At 34.1% G+C, this 22254-nt stretch overlaps 3 protein-coding genes across 3 annotated transcripts; 2 read left to right on the top strand and 1 right to left on the bottom strand.

Moving 5' to 3' along the window:
- The first annotated feature begins 72 nt into the window (after window positions 1–72).
- Window positions 73–468, top strand: LOC141403002 (uncharacterized). The gene has a single exon (XM_073985135.1). The coding sequence runs from the start codon at window positions 73–75 to the stop codon at window positions 466–468; it is 396 nt and encodes a 131-aa protein (XP_073841236.1).
- Window positions 469–7926: 7458 nt separating this feature from the next.
- LOC141402661 (uncharacterized) lies at window positions 7927–8271 on the bottom strand. The gene has a single exon (XM_073984372.1). The coding sequence runs from the start codon at window positions 8269–8271 to the stop codon at window positions 7927–7929; it is 345 nt and encodes a 114-aa protein (XP_073840473.1).
- A 2404-nt stretch (window positions 8272–10675) lies between these two features.
- Window positions 10676–11046, top strand: LOC141402626 (uncharacterized). Its single transcript, XM_073984281.1, has one exon. It carries the CDS (start codon window positions 10676–10678, stop codon window positions 11018–11020), a length of 345 nt encoding a protein of 114 aa, XP_073840382.1. The 3' UTR covers window positions 11021–11046.
- The last annotated feature ends 11208 nt before the right edge of the window (window positions 11047–22254 follow it).

Raw genomic sequence — 22254 nt, 5'->3', positions numbered from 1 at the left:
AAAGCTTTGTTTAACTCCAAATTCAGCATCAGAAGTTTTTTACTTATCGAAGTAATCACATTCCTCAACAAAATGTTCAAATTCGCCGTCGTTATTTTCGCCGTTATTGCTTGTGCTGCCGCCAAGCCTGGTCTGGTTTCTCCTTTGGCTTACACTGCTCCCGCTGCTGTTGTTGCTGCTGCCCCTGCTCCTTTCGTCACTGCCACCAGTAGCCAATACGTTGCCCGTAACTACAATGGTGTTGCCACCGCTCCAGTTGTTGCTCCCGTTGCCGCCCCTGTTGTAGCCAAGACTTTCGCTGCTCCCGTAGCTGCTGCCTACACTGCCCCAGTTGTTGCCAAGACTTTCGCTGCTCCAGTAGCTGCTGCCTACACTGCCCCAGTTGTTGCCAAATACGCTGCCACCTATGCTGCTCCATTCGCTTACTCTGCTCCTTTGACCTACGGTGCTGCCCCAGTTTTGTTCTAAAAACTTGCAGATTAGTTCCGATATGACTGGACCAAATAAATTATTTTAACAAACGAAAATTTTACAGTATTTGCTTTTTATTTATATGATTGGGAAGGGATTAAAAGTGACGGAATGTTGTTACTTTTAGAAAATCTGGCATATAGACATTCATTATTTTGCAAACATTATTTTTTTGCAAACAATAACAAAAGTGTCTTAAAGTGGAAATAAGAGATGCTCTCGAGAATTCCTTACAGGTACTAGAACGGGTCTTCTTAATTGCACAATGGTGTCACTTACAAGTGCCACAAAAAAACTGCTTCATATTAAATATACCGAACTGAAATTTGTATAAATAGGTCTCATTGACGTCAAAATACTCTAACAAAAGAACTTCAGTCCTAGGTAAAAATTGTCGGTGCTGTGACATAACTGCTAACGTAAACCAGGCGAACATAATTCCCAAATTTTTGGGAGCTATGTCCTGCCTTACCTCATTTTTCTCAAAAATGATTTCCTGTAGTGAGAATGAATGAACCTTTCCCTATTAATGCCTAAAATAACATTCGTTCCATTTTATTATAAAAAAATTTCGGCGCAAAACACTTTGAAAATTTATTTTTTTTTTAATACTATGAAGTGAAAAAAATATTTTCTCAAAAAATATTTCCAGTAGCACGAATGAATGGCCTTTTGCCCATTTAAATATTGAAAAAGGTCTCGCACAAACCACTTTTAATTTTTATGATATATGAAACAGGGACGTAGCCAGGATTTCATTTCGGGGGGGGGGGGGCACCTGACCCAAAATTTTGAAATTTCGTGTTAGCGAAAACGTCTTATTTAGAAAAGATGTAAACTTTATTTTAGACTTATTTTACTGAAGAAATAATTTTCATTACTATTTTTTAATTCAAATGGCGTAAGACTTCTTGGCCAATTTTATCTTGTTTTTAGAACTTTTTTGAAAATTTTTAACAGGTAATATATTGTCCAATGAATATATTAATAATCCCATATATTTTTGGGCGTATCATTTATCAAATAATTTGCAACTATAGTGAATGTTGTGAAATTCAGTGATATCACTTCGGTAAGACCAAAAGAAAGCGAATACAATCGGAAAACCTCAGAAATATCATAACATCTCTTAACATTATAATTTTCAAATATATGCAAAAATCCGATGTCTACTTATCACAAAGAATTTCTGAAGGCCGAGAACTAATGCTGAGCAATAGTTAGTCTATCCATCAAGCACATAATCGCGGTTATGTAAATGACAAATTCTGTCGCCAAAACATGCATCTGTCAATAGACTAATTTTGGCGTCCAATCGTCGTACTTCACTTATAGAAATTCTGGATCTTCTCATAAATTGATCAGGAACAAGGGGAACTCTGGAATCTAGTCTTAAATTCTTTTAAAATTAAATTATGTCCCCAATCCAAGGTCTATACCTGTATACATTTTTCTAGCAAAAATTCATAAACACAATTTTTCCCAATCTACATTTTTTATACTCTCAGCCTTTAGCAAAAATGTGCATCATCGAAATAATGGATTTAGGGCCAAAGTGTGTTTGGAAGAAATCTGTTTCAGAAAACTGCCTGGATAGCTGCCTGGAGAGCACGATAATTCTCAGACAGATCAACCTATTCTGTCCAAAATTTGGCCTTCGTCGTTGATCAACTTCGAAGATGGGCCATATCGATCTACTCTTTCGGCAAACTTCCGCAGAGTATTTCAAAAAATTTCAGCGAAGTCCAGTTTAGGACCTCCCTGGATAAGCTGTGTAAGCTTAAAACCTCAATGGTCATGGCTTCACTTCCTTAATGCTTATAATTTTGTTATAAGTAAAAATATGAAATAAATAAAAGAACTCTCTGGAAACGCTTTGCCTTTTTGCAACAAGTGTTCTCGGGGCCCCTATTACTACAGTACAAGTTTTTCAGAGGCAAGTCTACACTTCCAGAGAAAATGGCCCGAAAGCTGTAAAGAACACCTAAGGCAGTCATGTGTAGTGACTAGTGCGCACGACAACTTTCGAACCGGATACTGCGTTGGTCCAAACTTTATTTATCGCAATCATTCAGCGCGCCTTATATATACAAAATTCGAAGATGGTGCTTTTCGGTCTACTTCTTCTGGTATTTCCCCCCCAAATTTCAAGAATTTTAGCTAAAGTGGTATGCGCGAGTTTTCTTGAACGGAACAACAGATTTGGTCCAAACTTTGGATTTAGTAATATTTTTCCAAACTTAGTTTTTGCTCGAAAATGGTCCATACCGGGGTACCTTCCTCACAAACCTTCCAAATAGTTGTTTAAGTGCAGTTTAAGGTCTATTTGAGGATCTTTAGATATTTTTACTGAAGGTATTCCTCGTGTTTAGAGCGGTATTATGTTTTTCGTTGGCAAGTCCATTTTTCCCGACATAAGGGTCAAAAGGTGAAAATTATACTGTTGCGAACTGAAATGACTGGTGGGCGCAATATCTTTTAAAAGGAATGACTCCCATAATAAGATCTACTCCCAAAATGACCTATGTCGGTCCGGTCCATTTCTCCATACCTATTCCGCAACACTTGTGATCAATGATACAAATCCATATTTTGTTTGCAAGTTCATACGTACGAAAATGGCTAAAAATGTCTGAAAATCTCCTAATACATAATTTTTGGGTTTAAGGATTTTGGCTGTGTAGCCGCTATTCGATCTGTCTATAGATGAAAGTTTCAATTCACACTTGCTCAGAGTATATTCCTATCCGCAAAGTCGAGTGGTACTTGTTGAGATTTTGACGAATAAGAGTCTGTTTCCGATCAGTTTTTAGATTTCGTTTGTCGTCACAAAGTCTTTTTCCGAAGGAGCAAAATTAACATTTCTAAAAATGTGCATCCATTGAAAGTATGTACTTCCCAAAATACAGTTGCTGTGGGTTTCTATGACGTTTTCTTCTAGTTTTCTTGAAAGAGTAATCGACAGAAAAATCCCTGAAGATGAAATTCATTGTAATTTTGAAATATTGGAAATAACATGTAATAAATCAATACATTTAAAGTAGAAAAATGTTTGTACGTTTGTTTGTTTGAAGTTTATGGACTCAAAAACCGCTGAACTTGATCCGGAGATATAGCATCAGAATCGGAGGTACCTCCAAAAAATTTAGATTTTTTAAGCAAATATCTATAGAATGGTAACATATAAGGTCTCCAAATTTGGATGGGTGCAGGAATGGTCTAGAAATAAATTTGCCAAATTATATTGAAATCGGTTCAGATTTGGATATAGCGCCCATATATATTTTCGGCTGATTTCATGTATTTTATGCATTAAACACGCTATGTATGTCCAATTTCAAAAACAGAAAAATCCTTTCCAATAGACATTTACGACACTGCGGTGGAACAGAAATTATATCATAAAAAATGTTTGATATAGTTTTTTTTTGCAAATTTCAAACATAATAAAGAATTTGTAATTGTTATGAATTTCAAAATAGTTCATTATAAAAACGTGTTAGAGAAAATATACAAATACTTAAAACCACAAAGATTAAACAACGGTTTTATCTTTTATTGTTGAATTGCTCTTATAAAAAATTTAAAAAACAAAATATCGCAAAAATGTTTTTTCTGGATGTTGTTTATAAGCCAAAGTCATTGACGTAATATGTTACAAACGTTCAATAAATACAAATAAACGCTTTGTTCTGACCTCAGTACCACTTACAGTCAGCCTAAAATTCCGATTAAACGCTTAAACAACACCTTAAAACTTAACAAGAACTATGCATACAATTGCTCAAAAAGCCTAACTTGTTCATTATTTTTATATTTTCAAATATGTTGGACAATAAGTATACCAATGTAGTTAAATAATTCTCTGTAATACTTCCAACTACTTTACATATTTCTTGAACAATTTAAAACAGTTTAAAATTTTACTCAAAAATTAAAAAAAAATGTGTAACATAAGCTAATATCCTATGGGAACTGAAACCATTTCGGGCCCGGGATCCCCCCCCCCCCCCCCCCCCCCTACGTCGGTGATATGAAATATCGTTATATAATATAAAATGATATATATGTACACACTGAAAAAATGGCCTCTCTAACATATGTCCCAAACATATTTTGCAGCAAACATATATTTGTTTGCAAGCAGTCCCAAACATAACATATGTTTGGGTCCTGCAAACAAATATATGTTTGGGTGCAAACAAATACAAAGCCAAAAATCACAAAAAACAAACACATGCACCAGTGGTCGCTTTCTGAGAGCAAGGGAGCGTAAATGTCGATGTGAAACACATTGAAATGTGTGCTCACTTGCTCTCAGCAAGCACTCACTGGCTATTTCTAACATGTAAACACATTTATAAATGGGGGTGTTTTTTATTGAAGGGCATAGAAAAAAGCAAAGCAACAAAGACACATAGGTACATACAAAATTCCAAGGAAATACATAACACACTTGAATAAAAGAAAAACTAAATGAAATAAATTATAAAAAGTCACACTTTTAAAAAGATAAAATATATATATAGAAACATCGCTGAACGATTCTTCTCAGTTGTCTTCTCATCTGGAATCAAATGATTATTCAATTTAATAAATAGGTACATCCATATTTCAAATATATAAATGTATGTATATGAAAAATGTATTGATGTAATTTCCAATGTTAAATGCGATTTCTTCCTTGTCCAATAAAATATTTTATTCACCTTTTTGATTCAATTATAAAATGGACATTTAATTTACTAAAGAGCACTATTTCTGATTTATTCACTCACTTTGCCGTGCTTTTCAAAATAGTCAGTCTTAATCCCATAGTCGTTGTTTTAATATTTTATTAAAACAATTTTCATTTATTAGTGGGGATACTTACCAAGGTGTTTTAATAAAATATTAAAACAACGACTACGGGATTAAGCCTGACTATTTTGAAAAGCAAAATAGAAGTCGTCATACCAAATAAAAAACGATAACACTCCTAATTTTTCAAAATCGCTTGATTTCCAAAAAAAAAAAATATTTGCTACTCAAAATTTAGAAAAAAAAAATCATTTCAGCTTCAATTTTAACTTTAATTTTTTAGTGGAAAAAATTGAAAAAGTTGTTTTTATAAAAGATTAAAACAGCGACTATGGGATTAAGCCTGACTATTTTGAAAAGCAAAATGGAAGTCGTTATACCAAATAAAAAACGGCAACCCTCCTAATTGTGAGACCGGGCGACGTCAAAGTGTGGTTTATTGCTGTCATAAGCAATACCAACAAATTAGTTATGTGTTTTTCGTTGAGACTCAACGAACGTATAGCAGTGGGAAAGATTTGGTTTTGTTTGCAAGTGAAGTTGCTCGGGTTTAGGTAGTGCCAAAGAAATTCTCGATCAGAGTGTTGCTTTGGGCACGTATCTATTCGAGCGAGCAATTAACACTTGGGTATAAAAAGTTTCTTGTTGAAAAACAAGAAACAAGGGAACTGATGAGGATATATGGCGAGATCCGAAACTATAGTTTTCCCTGCCTTACCCCTTGATAGGCATCGCCAATTTTTTATTCCACTAATAAGTTAAAATAGTTTTAATAAAATATTAAAACAACGACTATGGGATTAAACCTGACTATTTTGAAAAGCAAAATAGAAGTAATCATTCCAAATAAAAAACGCCAACCCTCCTAATTTTTTTTAATTGCTCGATTTCAAATCAAATTCTTGCTACTCAAAATTAAGAAAAACCAAAATGTACAAATCAGCTTCAATTTTAACTTCTTCTCTTAAATATATAATGGTTCTTTGTTCAATCGAAAATAATAATTGTAAATCTCAAAAATAAGAATAAAAATAATTTTGAAAATAAAAAAATCGTTGGGAGTTATGTCCACGTATTTTTTCTGCAACGCAAAGCGGACATTACTCCCAAAATCATTTTTGGAGTTATGCCAGTTGGAGTTATGTGGTCCCCATATAACGAATAATTCCAATTTGAAGTATTTCAATGTTACAAATACGTTTTACAATCGTATGGGATGTAATCCGGTACCGCTAGTGCGATTCCCTAACTCATTTTTTGAGTTACCGACAAATGTCGGTAAAATTAAAATACTTATAATTTCAGTAATTAACGATATTTTTCGGTATGTTAGCGACCAATAAAAATTAGTCGTAACGTTCTACCGATAGCAACAGTGTTGTCAAATTTTTGAACTTGTCATTCCTTATCGAAGTCTTAGATCACATAATGTTTTCTCAATTGATTGTTACCGCCAAAATTATATTATAAATAGCCCGCTTGTTGGGGCATTACATAATTATAATTTTTTGAATAGAATATCAATTGTTGACTTCAATCTTCCACGAGATCTATTTAAAGCTTTCTTAAAACAATATTTAAATTAAGATCATAATAATTTTTGTATTTCTACTTGTTATGTATTTTTATATATTCAAGTGTAATTAATTATCGCAGTCTGTAAGGGCATTGACCCATAGACGTTTAAGAAATAAATAAATAAATAAATAATTTTGCGTTTTAATGTTACCGATTTTTGTCGGTAACTCAAAAAAGAGTTCGAGAAACGCATGACAGGAGTTCTTATTATTTACCAAATTTTCAAACTGGATAATAGGGAACTCAGGACTTAGAACCCCTTCTCATAAATAAATGTAATATGGGTCCCTTTTTTAAAGACACGATTTTAATATCGGAATATCCGGATCTTTTTCTCCAAGAAAATGAGTTATTAACGTGTTCGAAATAACGAGGGCTACATATATATGGTAAATATTGCAGATGGACCCCAGATGACTACATAAACAACACCTTATACATAACCAAATCGAATATACAGAAAAAACATAAGTACCTAAAATCAATGATTTTTGAGGAATATTGAATATCAAAAGAAAAAAATACCAAGAAAAATGACATGGAAGGAATTGAGTTAGAAGGACAAAATGCTCAAAAAAGATTTGCCATTCGATTTGACTGAAGATACTTACCTTAAAACGAAGGTAAAGAGATACAAAGCTGTTTTCTTAAGCATTATAGGGGGACAATCTAAAAATTCATCAAGCCATAGCTCAGAATTTTGACCAATGGCGACAATTTCCCTTCGGGTTCTCCATATACTCGTCAAGGGCTTTAATCCCTACAATCCCCATTGTAATTTTTGATTTTTGTTGTTGGGCGCATCCACTGTGCAACGTTGGAATCTGTCCATAGTATTTCACAATATGCGAAAGTTAGTAACATTTACCATTTTGGGAAATTTAAAGTAGGTGAACGTCCCCATCAATTCCAATACGATAACTCACGTTCATAAATTAAAAAAATAATGGATTCAGACAAATTCAAATCCAACTCCTCGATTCCTCCTCTCCCATATAAAACAAAACATAATATCAATATTTAGATGATTAATATAATTTATTTGGTAGTAGCATATCGGAGCTAATCTGCAAGTTTTTACAACAAAACTGGAGCAGCACCGTAGGTGAAAGGAGCAGAGTAAGCGAAGGGAGCAGCATAGGTGGCAGCGTATTTGGCAACAACAGGGGCAGTGTAGGCAGCAGCTACTGGAGCAGCGAAGGTCTTGGCAACAACTGGAGCAGCAACGGGAGCAACAACTGGAGCGGTGGCAATACCATTGTAGTTACGGGCAACATATTGGCTACTGGTGGCAGTGACGAATGGAGCAGGGGCAGCAGCAACAACAGCAGCGGGAGCGGTGTAGGCCAAAGGAGTAACCAAACCAGGCTTGGCGGCAGCACAAGCAATTACGGCGAAAATAACAACGGCGAATTTGAACATTTTGTTGTAGTTTTGTGATTGAATGCGATTACTTCGATAAGTAAAGAACTTCTGATACTATAATTGAAGCTACAGAAGATATTTATAGTCAATCATTATTGCCATATCGTATTTAGTTAAATTATTATAAAATGCGGAACGCATATACAGTAACCGTTTGTATTTTGTTTCAAGAACACCAAAACTTCTTGAATATAGATTTAGTTGAGAAGATCGATGTATATACTAGAAATGAACATGTGATCTACTTTAAACGCTATGTGCGTGTAAATACATTATGAGACATACTCCTTTCGAATCGCTATCAAATTCGTGACGTATTAAACCGCCAATGTTTGTACGTGAGTAATAAAAATAAACGCCACTCAAAACTCCACAAATAACATTTTTGTGATTTCTTTAAAATTGAGGTAGGTTATGGCATGTTTACACGAGCGATTCAACTACGTTGTTCGTTCGTCGAACAATGCAAACGAATTACCCCGTTTCCACGACACCATTCTTTGTTTCCCGTTTTAAAATTTTGATTAAAAATACGCATAAAATATGTACAAATAAATTCGTAATAAAACTAAACAAAGTTTATTTTTTATTGATAGGGGAGGGTGTAAGTTAAATGTAAAAAAAAAATATGTTTGGGGCCTGAAGTTACATAGTTATATAGCAATAAATTTTAAAAAAATAATATTTTTTTTTTTTTTTTGTTTTTAGTGCAATAACTACAAAGGTTCTCTAAGGTCCAGTCCAATTTTTTTACTAATTAATTTGAATTTTCTAGATTCCGAATAACCACAATTTAGCTGCAAATCTGGCTGATAAGTGGTCTTGAAAAATAGCTTAAATCCTCAAAATACCCAAAATCTGTCGCTACAGTTATATGGGGGCTATATCAAAATGTAGACCTATGTTCAAAATTTTTGGTGGAGAAGATGTATAACCAACTAGAACCTCCTATGTCAAAATTCATCTTATTTGGTCCGAAAATGTAGACAAAATCCTAACAATACCGATTATTGGGAGGTACCGTTATATGGGGACAATATCAAAACGTAGACCTATGTCCACAATTTTTGGTTTAGTGATCACTAGAAACCCTAAGTACCAAATTTCAACTAATTTGGAAGGAAAGGGTGGCTTAAATCCTCAAAATACCGAATATCAGGAGGTACCGTTATATGGGGGTTATACCAAAATAGTAGCCGCTGTTGTTCATGTTTAGCCCATTATTACCCACGGACACAGACTGAGTTTGTGCAAAATTTCAGAAAGACATCTCCATTCGTTTCCAAGTTATTAATTTCGCACCGCTAGATCAGTGATTTCGACCACTGTGCGATGGGGACATTGCTTCTAATGACAAACTCTAGCTTTCCACCAAAATTCAGTTTTGTGGGAATTTTTGATATTTCAATGTCTATTTTGACTGGGCTAATAAGGTCTTCGAGTGAAATAGCTGTCAATTAGGTCAGCTGCATGTCCTTTTACCTACCCTAACCTATCCAAATCTGTTGTTAGATTTTTTTTTTTTTTGTTAGATGTTTTTTTCGAGAAAATTTGGTGGAAAGAATATTCCCAGTACAGGCGACACTGGTCTCAAATGTCAACAACAAAAATTAGAAAAAATTTTCATTATTTGACAAGTAACACATGAACCCAACTGTCTTCTCTTGTGCTGCCATTTGTAATCGTAATCGGAACGTACGTAGGGCGTTTTCAATTTTCAAAATGTTAGTTTTCCATAAAATTTGTGAACGTTTTGCTTCCAAAAATTCAAATTTGATCTAGCAGTAGGAACATTTCCAAAAATAATAGTATATAGATAATATATCTATTGAGCACCTTTGGTCTCCAAGTGACCGGAATATAAAAATCAGTTCATTTTTGAAAAAAAAAACGGTAACAGTGTTACGTCGATCACGTATTTCATAGACTTTACTAACCTATCCCAATGATTCAAACAATCGTAGAAATAAAATGTGGATTTCTTTAATGACATACACTTTACCCCATAAAAATGTTCTGTTATTCAGCAACTTAATTATTTGTTTGTCTTCTCCTTTCAGGTAAATACGCGATGTCCAATTCAGCGTATGTCATAAAGCTTTGGTGGTTTTGAAACTAAAAGAAGTATGAAATTAAATTTGTTAAACTATTGGTATTAACTATTCGAAATACTTGTGCGACGAAATATGTGTTTTACATTTTAATTGAAGTAATTATCATTAGAACAGATGAAAAATGAAATATCTATACATATGTATAATATTTGAATATTATTTTAAGGTTTAGGTTAACCTAATTATTATCACTCACTGACTATAAAAGCACTGTTTTATTCCAATTTCAGTATCAGACGTTTTTTACTTATCAAAGTAATCGCATTCTCTCTCAAAACTACAACAAAATGTTCAAATTCGCTGTTGTCATTTTCGCCGTTATTGCTTGCGCTGCCGCCAAGCCCGGTTTGGTTACCCCTTTGGCTTACACCGCTCCCGCTGCTATTGTTGCCGCTGCCCCTGCTCCATTCGTCACTGCCACCAGTAGCCAATACATTGCCCGTAACTACAATGGTATTGCCACCGCTCCAGTTGTTGCTCCCGTTGCTGCTCCAGTTGTTGCCAAGACCTTCGCTGCTCCAGTAGCTGCTGCCTACACTGCCCCAGTTGTTGCCAAATATGCTGCCACCTATGCTGCTCCTTTCGCTTACTCTGCTCCTTTGACCTACGGCGCTGCCCCAGTTTTGTTCTAAAAACTTGCTGATTAGTTCCGATATGACTTGACCAAATAAATTATTTTAACAAACGAAAATTTTGCATTATTTGTTGTTTTATATCATTGGGTAGGGATGGAATGGTTAAAAAATGTTAAACATATTAACGTCGTTGTGTTCTGCTTTAGGGTGTTGATCCTTTCGGGAGCCAGAAAGGTCTACAATTAGACAGTCAGGAATAAAGTGACTCCAAAATGTCTGAATATGGTATTGGGTCCAATTTGGGCACAATATTTTGAAATTCAAATTTTGGATCAAATCGGTTGCTCGGTTTATGAGATATCGCACATACCATTTTAGCGAATATTTTCGAATTTTTGTTGGGGAGGTACCGGAAAGAGCGGAGCTATAAGCACTAACTTCAATATGCAAAGTGTGAATCAACGCAGTTTTCGGTTCGAGAGTTGTCGTGCGCACCAGCCACTACACATGTTTGCGATAGGGGTTTTACTGCTTTCGGGTCATTTTCTCAAGAAGTTTGGGCTTGCAACCAAAAATACTTGAGGCTTTGAACGCAACATGTTGCAAGAGAAAACGAAGCGATTCGAGAGGAGGTCGTAAACTGAAACTTTCCGAAATGCTGTGTGGTAAGTACCCGAAGGAATTGACATTTTGTTTTAAAGGTTTCAGGCACATTCCTTACAAAAATGGCTGAAATTTTATTATATTCCCTATATGAAGGTACCTCCATATTTTACAGATGTGGAAAGTCGTTCACTAGGTTATAACTTTTTGATATTTACGCCTCTCTAACATATGTCCCAAACATATTTTGCAGCAAACATATATTTGTTTGCAATCAGTCCCAAATATAACATATGTTTGTGTCCTGCAAAAAATATATGTTTGGGTGCTAACAAATACAAACCCAAAAGCCACAAAAAAAAAACAAACACATGCACAAGTGGGTGCTTTCTGAGAGCAAGGGAGCGTAAATTACAATCCCGCTTGCGCGATGGGCTAGTTCGGCATCGGAAACTCGTCGATTCTCAGCGTTACAGTAACTAGTTCCCCTTCTGACCCCTCACAGTGCAATCAACTCTAAACTTTAACATGGGGATGTCATAGGAGGTAACCAATTGACAATCTATGCATTACTATGTATTGCACTAGTTCCAGGTTTACATTCATATACCAGTTTATTTAAAAAAAAAAAAGTGGTGGGAAATAGTCACAACTGACGTTTCGTCGTTTACTTGGGGATATATAGGTGTCAATTGGTTCCCTTCGCATTACTTATGGGTCAGTTGTGAACTAGTACCACTACCTCTAGTTTAAGACTATTTAAATTGCGACAATTGGAATTGCTAGCGGGTAGAGAGAAGAAGAGGGCGATTTGCATATTTCCTTCGTATTCCTTTTTTATACCAGAACAATATGTACGAAGATATTCAGTCCATCAACACTAGCTTCTATTATTGGATGCTTCATTTATATTAAAGTCATGAAGAAAATGTAAATGTGAATTATTTATACAACTCGTCGTTTAAGTTAAGTTAATTAAGTCCCAACTGACGCCTCCTCATTTACTTAGGGGCCAATATTTGTACTAGTACTGATTAGAACTAGTTCTGGACTACTTAAATTGCGACAATTGGAATTTTCGTCGCAAGCGGGATGTAAAACACATTGAAATATAAGTTCACTTGCTCTCAGTAAGCGCTCACGGGCTATCTCTATCATTTACACACATTTATAAATTGTGGTGGTTTGTTGAAAAGCAACAACAAAAGATAGGTACATTAAAACTTACAAAGAAATACATAACAGACTTTAATAAAAGAAAAACTGAATGAAATAATTTAAAAAAATACATAGAAACATAGCTGAACGCTTATCCTTAGTTGTGAAATAAAACACATTTTCCTCAAAGTTGAAATCATCAGCGGGAAATCGGCATCTGGATTCAAATGATTATATAATGTAATAAATTGGTACATCCATATTTCAAATATACATACAGTGCTGCTCAAAACATTTGCAACTGGAATGACTAGTTCGTATTTTATGTACTTCTGAGATAGTTTGTGGATTTGAAATACAAATATTTTTGTAGATTGATTGTTTATTGGATAATTTTTAAAGATTTAAAAATTAATTTGCAAAAATTGCACTTTTTTACAAAAAATATACAAAGCCATGCTCGAACTCACTTTTGGTTCTGCTCAAAACATTTGTAACTGAGAAAATTTGATTCAAAATCTGAAGAAATTATTTTTGTTTTGATAATATATTGTGAATTAAACATTTTATTTATTATCTGGAGACATCGTAAAGTAAACCAGTTAACTAAATAAATTAATATATCCTTTGGAATCCTGTGCTCTAAGGATAATTGTTAAATACCAAGGTTTTATTCGATATTTAATAGCCTAGAGTCTAGATTAGAGTCCCGGGACCTCCTATATGAATTTAGATTACTTAAGTTGATCGGGTCCGATAAGAACTTAAGCATATTTGCAAAAAATTACTAGTTTTACGTGATTATATATACGTTTAGAAGCGGTATTATGTCAAAACATCCTGTTATACGACACTTCTGGAGTGTACATGGTGCGATTTTGAAATGCTATCTTTCCGGTTAGTTCTTGGATCTGTTAAACATCTCGACCTCATGCATCCTGTACCATTTCTGTCCATAAAAATGCCTCCAGGGCAATATAAAACACCTCCTACATTTTGGAACAAATTTTATTGTCCTTCGTTCTGGTGATCAATTAAATTTTTTCAAGTCATATAACTTAAATATAGATTTAAATCGAAGAGAAGTACTCGGTTTCACTACTCCAAAAACATAACCACACATTTTTTGCATAATTTCTATGAAAAACTTTCCTGGAAATTACTGTTTTCCCAAAATTTGCCTATTTTGGTATACCGGTATCCTTGGTATGTATCGGAGGTGTTTGTATAGATTTATCGGTGTCAAGTCTTTACCTTTAACTTTATTTTACATCTGTTGATGACTTCTGAGAGATCTGCTTAATAATTCGTATAATTATTTGATCATCCCCTGCAGTAGATGTTGTTGTCCTCGCATCTCCTTCCCATCCCAGCAAAATGTTCGATGCCAAAGATGCTATTCAAGAATGGGTGCAAGTGAAATGGAATGTCATTTTTTCAGCATCTTCACTCATTATTTTTACAAGAGCGTGACCCCCAAAAGATGCAATTCATTTTCAGATCCTAAGCATGTCATCTTTACTAATGGAATGGCATCTTCAACAATTCTTTGGCATGGCATCTATACCAATCCTTTGGCATGCCATCTTAACCAATTCCCAAGAATAGCATTTTCAGTAATCTTTGGCATGTCATTTTCACCAACCCTTTGGCATGTAATTTTCACGTCTTGTTCGGAAAATGGAAAATGCTGTATTGAAAAATGATTTTCATTTTTTTTATTTTATTAATTCAAAGGAATTAATGAAATAACTACAATTTATTTATCATCATAAAGTTTACATCTATAATTGCAGTTTGTTCTCGTTGTTGTAACAGTAGTTAATATGTTTGTATTCTCATTTTTCTGCTTAGTCTGACTCTGGGTCTATCAGTCGTAAGAATGTGGCTATTTCGCTATTTATATGGTTTGTAACTACAAAGCTGCAAACTTAAGTTTCTTAGCAGGATTGGTAGGGCAATTGAAAAGGAGCAGTGTGTCGTGGGGGCCTGTGCTGTATGCTGGGCAGATGTTTTCCTTCAGCGCAGTTTTGCTGCTTGCGGATCCTATGCAACTGGAAAGTTATTTCTGATGCTGGAAGAACTTTAACCACAAGGGTCCTTGCTACGGGCGACAAAAGCGAAATCGGTTTGTAAGATTCACCTTTGCTGGCGTCCTTTTCGGGCTTCAATAGCTGGCCTATTTCCAGACTTCGGGAACGATGTGTTTGGCAAGCGACAGGTTTAAGACTATTTAAATTGCGACAATTGGAATTGCTAGCGGGTAGAGAGAAGAAGAGGGCGATTTGCATATTTCCTTCGTATTCCTTTTTTATACCAGAACAATATGTACGAAGATATTCAGTCCATCAACACTAGCTTCTATTATTGGATGCTTCATTTATATTAAAGTCATGAAGAAAATGTAAATGTGAATTATTTATACAACTCGTCGTTTAAGTTAAGTTAATTAAGTCCCAACTGACGCCTCCTCATTTACTTAGGGGCCAATATTTGTACTAGTACTGATTAGAACTAGTTCTGGACTACTTAAATTGCGACAATTGGAATTTTCGTCGCAAGCGGGATGTAAAACACATTGAAATATAAGTTCACTTGCTCTCAGTAAGCGCTCACGGGCTATCTCTATCATTTACACACATTTATAAATTGTGGTGGTTTGTTGAAAAGCAACAACAAAAGATAGGTACATTAAAACTTACAAAGAAATACATAACAGACTTTAATAAAAGAAAAACTGAATGAAATAATTTAAAAAAATACATAGAAACATAGCTGAACGCTTATCCTTAGTTGTGAAATAAAACACATTTTCCTCAAAGTTGAAATCATCAGCGGGAAATCGGCATCTGGATTCAAATGATTATATAATGTAATAAATTGGTACATCCATATTTCAAATATACATACAGTGCTGCTCAAAACATTTGCAACTGGAATGACTAGTTCGTATTTTATGTACTTCTGAGATAGTTTGTGGATTTGAAATACAAATATTTTTGTAGATTGATTGTTTATTGGATAATTTTTAAAGATTTAAAAATTAATTTGCAAAAATTGCACTTTTTTACAAAAAATATACAAAGCAATGCTCGAACTCACTTTTGGTTCTGCTCAAAACATTTGTAACTGAGAAAATTTGATTCAAAATCTGAAGAAATTATTTTTGTTTTGATAATATATTGTGAATTAAACATTTTATTTATTATCTGGAGACATCGTAAAGTAAACCAGTTAACTAAATAAATTAATATATCCTTTGGAATCCTGTGCTCTAAGGATAATTGTTAAATACCAAGGTTTTATTCGATATTTAATAGCCTAGAGTCTAGATTAGAGTCCCGGGACCTCCTATATGAATTTAGATTACTTAAGTTGATCGGGTCCGATAAGAACTTAAGCATATTTGCAAAAAATTACTAGTTTTACGTGATTATATATACGTTTAGAAGCGGTATTATGTCAAAACATCCTGTTATACGACACTTCTGGAGTGTACATGGTGCGATTTTGAAATGCTATCTTTCCGGTTAGTTCTTGGATCTGTTAAACATCTCGACCTCATGCATCCTGTACCATTTCTGTCCATAAAAATGCCTCCAGGGCAATATAAAACACCTCCTACATTTTGGAACAAATTTTATTGTCCTTCGTTCTGGTGATCAATTAAATTTTTTCAAGTCATATAACTTAAATATAGATTTAAATCGAAGAGAAGTACTCGGTTTCACTACTCCAAAAACATAACCACACATTTTTTGCATAATTTCTATGAAAAACTTTCCTGGAAATTACTGTTTTCCCAAAATTTGCCTATTTTGGTATACCGGTATCCTTGGTATGTATCGGAGGTGTTTGTATAGATTTATCGGTGTCAAGTCTTTACCTTTAACTTTATTTTACATCTGTTGATGACTTCTGAGAGATCTGCTTAATAATTCGTATAATGATGATCAAATAATCCCCTGCAGTAGATGTTGTTGTCCTCGCATCTCCTTCCCATCCCAGCAAAATGTTCGATGCCAAAGATGCTATTCAAGAATGGGTGCAAGTGAAATGGAATGTCATTTTTTCAGCATCTTCACTCATTATTTTTACAAGAGCGTGACCCCCAAAAGATGCAATTCATTTTCAGATCCTAAGCATGTCATCTTTACTAATGGAATGGCATCTTCAACAATTCTTTGGCATGGCATCTATACCAATCCTTTGGCATGCCATCTTAACCAATTCCCAAGAATAGCATTTTCAGTAATCTTTGGCATGTCATTTTCACCAACCCTTTGGCATGTAATTTTCACGTCTTGTTCGGAAAATGGAAAATGCTGTATTGAAAAATGATTTTCATTTTTTTTATTTTATTAATTCAAAGGAATTAATGAAATAACTACAATTTATTTATCATCATAAAGTTTACATCTATAATTGCAGTTTGTTCTCGTTGTTGTAACAGTAGTTAATATGTTTGTATTCTCATTTTTCTGCTTAGTCTGACTCTGGGTCTATCAGTCGTAAGAATGTGGCTATTTCGCTATTTATATGGTTTGTAACTACAAAGCTGCAAACTTAAGTTTCTTAGCAGGATTGGTAGGGCAATTGAAAAGGAGCAGTGTGTCGTGGGGGCCTGTGCTGTATGCTGGGCAGATGTTTTCCTTCAGCGCAGTTTTGCTGCTTGCGGATCCTATGCAACTGGAAAGTTATTTCTGATGCTGGAAGAACTTTAACCACAAGGGTCCTTGCTACGGGCGACAAAAGCGAAATCGGTTTGTAAGATTCACCTTTGCTGGCGTCCTTTTCGGGCTTCAATAGCTGGCCTATTTCCAGACTTCGGGAACGATGTGTTTGGCAAGCGACAGGTTGTAAATTTAAGTGAGAAACTTGACTTCCGGCCGTCCCAGCTGTTGCAGTCTAAACACCGCCGCTGCACGCAACAGAGTTTACTTCCTCCGTAACAGGTTTTGATTCATCTTACAAAAGGATTTTACTTCCCATCAGTGCAGTGCAGATTTCGACATTGACTCCAACTGCAGATTACTATTTCGTGAATTTTATTTTACAACGTTTTGGAAATGTTTGTTGTTTTGTAGGGATCTAAAAATCGAATTGTTGAGCAGTCAAGGAAACTTTTATAATTGGTCTGTTCCTTTACTTTTAAAAATGGTAATTGTTGCAAAAATGGTAAAAGTGGTGAACTGCTCTCATATAAAATGTTGCTTTTAGAAGTAAGGAAACACTTTGCGGGTAAAAACTGGTAACCTCAGGCACGTAAAGGAACACGACTAATACCAAAGAGTGCAGTCCGGCTCTACTTTTAGCTCAATGATTGGGACTTCATAATAAATCTTACATTGCTTTAAACGTACATATTTAGATAAATAAAAGAATATATACATGTGTAAAAATAAAAACACAAAATTCATCTCTATTGGATCGATGGAATGGGTTCAAATGCTAAGGAAAAGATCGGATCTATCACGACTTCCTTTGAATTGGTTCAAATGCTGATGAAACGATCGGATCTTTAACGACGTCCTTCGAATGGGTTCAAATGCTTATGAAAAGATCGGATCTTCCACGACTTCATTTCAACTAATGCAAAAGATCCAGTGAAATCATGGCATCTCATGGAACCACTTCCATAAAATTTTGCTGGGATCTTATGGCGATTTTAGTTCTTTTACGCGGTATCCAGATCTGTTTTAGATATTGTGATGTTCATATGTTAATTTTTGGACCTCGTTGGATCCACAATTTTCAAAAAATACCATTTTAGCAAAGCGTTGATAAAAAATTTCTGGTCATAATGCGGCATGCTTGTCTATCAGAAGTAAACATATGGGGGATAAAATGTAATCCTCATGAAAGCTTTTTGCACCCTTCTTCTGATTAAAAACAATTTGATGCCAATCAATACAAAAAAACTCAAAAAAACTAATAGATATTCGTAACACGGAGTTGCAAATGTTTTGAGCAGGCAAAAACATGTGTTCCTCCGATATTTCACACATTTTTGAAACAAAAGTGTTCACCTTTTTAAATCTTAAAAATATGGTCAATAAAAAATCAAATAACAAAAACAAACATATGTATGTCAAAACTCAAAATGTCCCTAAAAATAGACTGAATATGATATAGGCATCTGAGTTGCAAATGTTTTGAGCAGCACTGTATGTATATATATGAAAAATGTATTTATGTAATTATAAATATTAAATGCGATTTCTTCCTTGTCCTTGATTCAATTATAAAATGTATTGGACATTTAATTTACTTAAAAGCACAATTTCTTTAAGAAAAGACAAAACACTGATTTATTCACTCACTTTACCGTCTTTACCCAGCAATTGTATTTCAACAACTGAAGAAAAAAGAACAAACTATCCTGTAGGAAATGTCAATAGTGAATTTATACTGACTTATTACTGACAAACTGTAGACAACTAACGTAATTTCCTTTAGACATTTTGTATGAACGTGTCATTCGAAAGCCAGTACTGAAAATGGAACTAGTATGTCAATAGTAAGTCAGTAGTTCCTGAGGAACCATGTGTTGACATTGGAGGTAGTGAGTCAGTAGAGACATTGGAAGTAGTGAGTCAATAGTACATAAAGGGTCATATGGAGACATTGGTACCAAATTGTTCACTATTAAGTTTTTTTGGCCTATTTGAAACTTTTTATAGATTAAAAGGCTAAATAGTGTGTTTTATAAGACGATGAACTTATACTTTTGTTTAAATGGATATATTTAATTAAAGAATAACATATAATTATGAAAATACTAAAAAGTACAAATTGCGTATTACAGTCCTTTTATCTTTATAAAGGGCTAAGCCCAAGATTTCACATAAGCACAAAATTAGTAAATAAAGCCAATGTTTTAAAGGCTAACTAACCAATAATAAAAAATATCGTTTTCATTGTCAGAAATATCATTCCCTAAGAATTGGTGGTTCTTGGCCATAAGAATTGGCGTGAGAATTGTGACCTCTGCTGCACTTCGCTTTTTATTAGGCGATTCGCTGAATATTGATATAACATCTAAGAATTGAAAAGAATACACATGTATAAATAAGCATAAATAAAAAAAATGTCCTTAAATTTTCTTACATTACAGCCGTATAAACATTGCAAAAATCTCGCAATAAATTTTTGCCAAATAACACTACAACATTCTAACTCATTATAATGCCGTGTCCAAATATGGGATGTAAGTTGCGTTCGTCATCTTCTCTAAAGATTCCATAAAACGTCTAATAGTCGAAGTTTCACCACAAATGTTGTCAGCCGCAACAGAACCTGTATTTTGATATAGAATTGTCTATTTTTTCACTTGTCTGTTACTTTCCTTTTCTAATTTCCTTTGCTCATACTTGTTGTTATTAAAATTATATATTTTATTGATTTTTCATAAACACACATTATTTTATGCCAAACAATTAAGAAAATGAAGAAAAAATAAGATGCTTCGTTGGGCTATCAGTTTTCACTATAAACAATGCTTCTTCTTATTATGGTAAAAGTATCAATTGTTGACAAAGTGTTGACATTGTCACCATAATAGTAGACAAAGTGGTGACATGTCGACACATGTCCCCATGCTTCCTACAGGGTAATTAATACCATTTTTTCTTTTCCTCTTCACGTGTTTTACCACATACACACACTACCAAAGCTTCTGCGTCTACTATTGCACCATACACACAGCTCTTTATTATAAACCAGCATTCCGCAGCCGCGAGAGCCCTGTTGTTACTCTCTTTGACAAAAATCTGCTCTCCACCCATAAAAAATATGTTCTAACATAAAAAATATGTTGGTACCCAAACAAATAAAATTGAGATATATTACAAAATGTTGCAAGCATATATTTTTTGGACACAAACAAATTATGTTTGGATCCAAACATATATTTGTTTGCAATCAGTCCCAAACAAATATTTGTTTGGATCTAACAAATATTTTTCTGCGTGTATGAAAAAAAATGTTTTCTCAACAAATAATGTCCTGTTGTACGAATGAATGGAATGGCATTTTGCCTATTAAAGACTACAACAACTTTCATTCCATTTAAATATTGAAAAAGGTCACGAACAAACCACTTTCAATTGATATGATATATGTAATGATATGATCATAAAGGTAGTGAGAAACATACGGTTGTCATTTGGGTTATGTGGTGTGGCTCTAAAGCTTGTTTTCTGTGATATCGTTACTTACAGTTACCTTAAATAATTGACGGAAGTTCTGAAAAATAAAAACTCTAAAAGTTTTTTATGCAGATCACCATATAATTAAGATTTGATCTAATTTTAGATAAAAGCTCATCAGAATATGATACTGCGATTTGAGGTTCTAGAAACGTCATAGGCCTATTGTGCACCCATCACGGTGCGCCTTAACCAACTTTAAATGGGATGTGATTATACCTGGGAAGTTTTTGTGGATTCTGAAACTACAATGTTAATAGATGAGAAAAATAAAAAAATCGCCGAATCATTAGGCATATCGGATGTGAATGGCTGGAAAACAATGGCTGTGTTTGATAACTTCTATTTATACAACTATTATTGCAAATTTGCTAATATGAAGTATTTTTGAAGCCTTTTCTTAATCAAGTCAACCTAGTGTCTTGTGTAGAATCAATTCTCAATACATACAAATGTACAAATCGAAGAGGGGTTTTCTTCATGAATTGTAGTGCCTTCCAGTTAGGAAGTTTGAAAGATTACCAGTGGCTAAGAACGCTAAGATATCGACAACGTTGTCTGTTTGTTGGAGAGGACCCAGGGATTAGAGAACATATTGTAGTTGAGAAAATTATCTTCAAAATTGAAATTCATGACTTTTTTCCTAGGTTTTACCATTTTTGAGATATAGAAGTTCAAATCGGTACAAAACATGGTCTAACTTAACTATCTTTAAACGAAGAGTGCTCAGTTTTTGCGGATTCTGAAACTAAAATGTTAATGGATGAGAAAAGGCAAAAAATAACCATAAATCACCGTAGAGATTTTTAAATAAATCGCGATCGATATAAATATGCGTGGCATTTTTCAATATTTAAATGAACTGAAAGTTATTTTAGCCATTAATAGGCAACAGGAAATAAATTTTGAGAAAACATTTTTTTCGTTTCATAGTATTTTTTTCACTAATACCTATATAATTTGAAAGTGGTTTATGCGGAACCTTTTTTAATCCTTAAATGGAATGAACCTTTTTTAGGCATTAATATGCAAAAGTTCATTCATTCCCGCCACTGGAAGTCATTTTTGAGAAAAAAGGTCAAAAGGTCACAACCCCAATATTGGGTATTTAATAATACCAAATGTCAGCCATTTTGTTAAGAAAATCTGGCTGAAACCTTCAAAATACCGAAAATCGAAAGGTACCGTTCTATGGGGTCTATATCAAAACGTGGACCGATATACCCAATTTTCAATATCAAATATCTTAGGAACAAAATAAATTTCTGTACCAAATTATAATGTTTTATTTTCAATATTGCGAGCTGAATCTTCCTGATT

The sequence above is a fragment of the Musca autumnalis genome, unplaced genomic scaffold (assembly GCF_047663935.1).
Source record: "Musca autumnalis isolate F117 unplaced genomic scaffold, ASM4766393v1 scaffold_4, whole genome shotgun sequence".
In the NCBI taxonomy this organism is placed as follows: domain Eukaryota; kingdom Metazoa; phylum Arthropoda; class Insecta; order Diptera; family Muscidae; genus Musca; species Musca autumnalis.
Note: the sequence above shows the minus strand (reverse complement) of the source record. Positions and strands in the feature narration are given on the sequence as shown.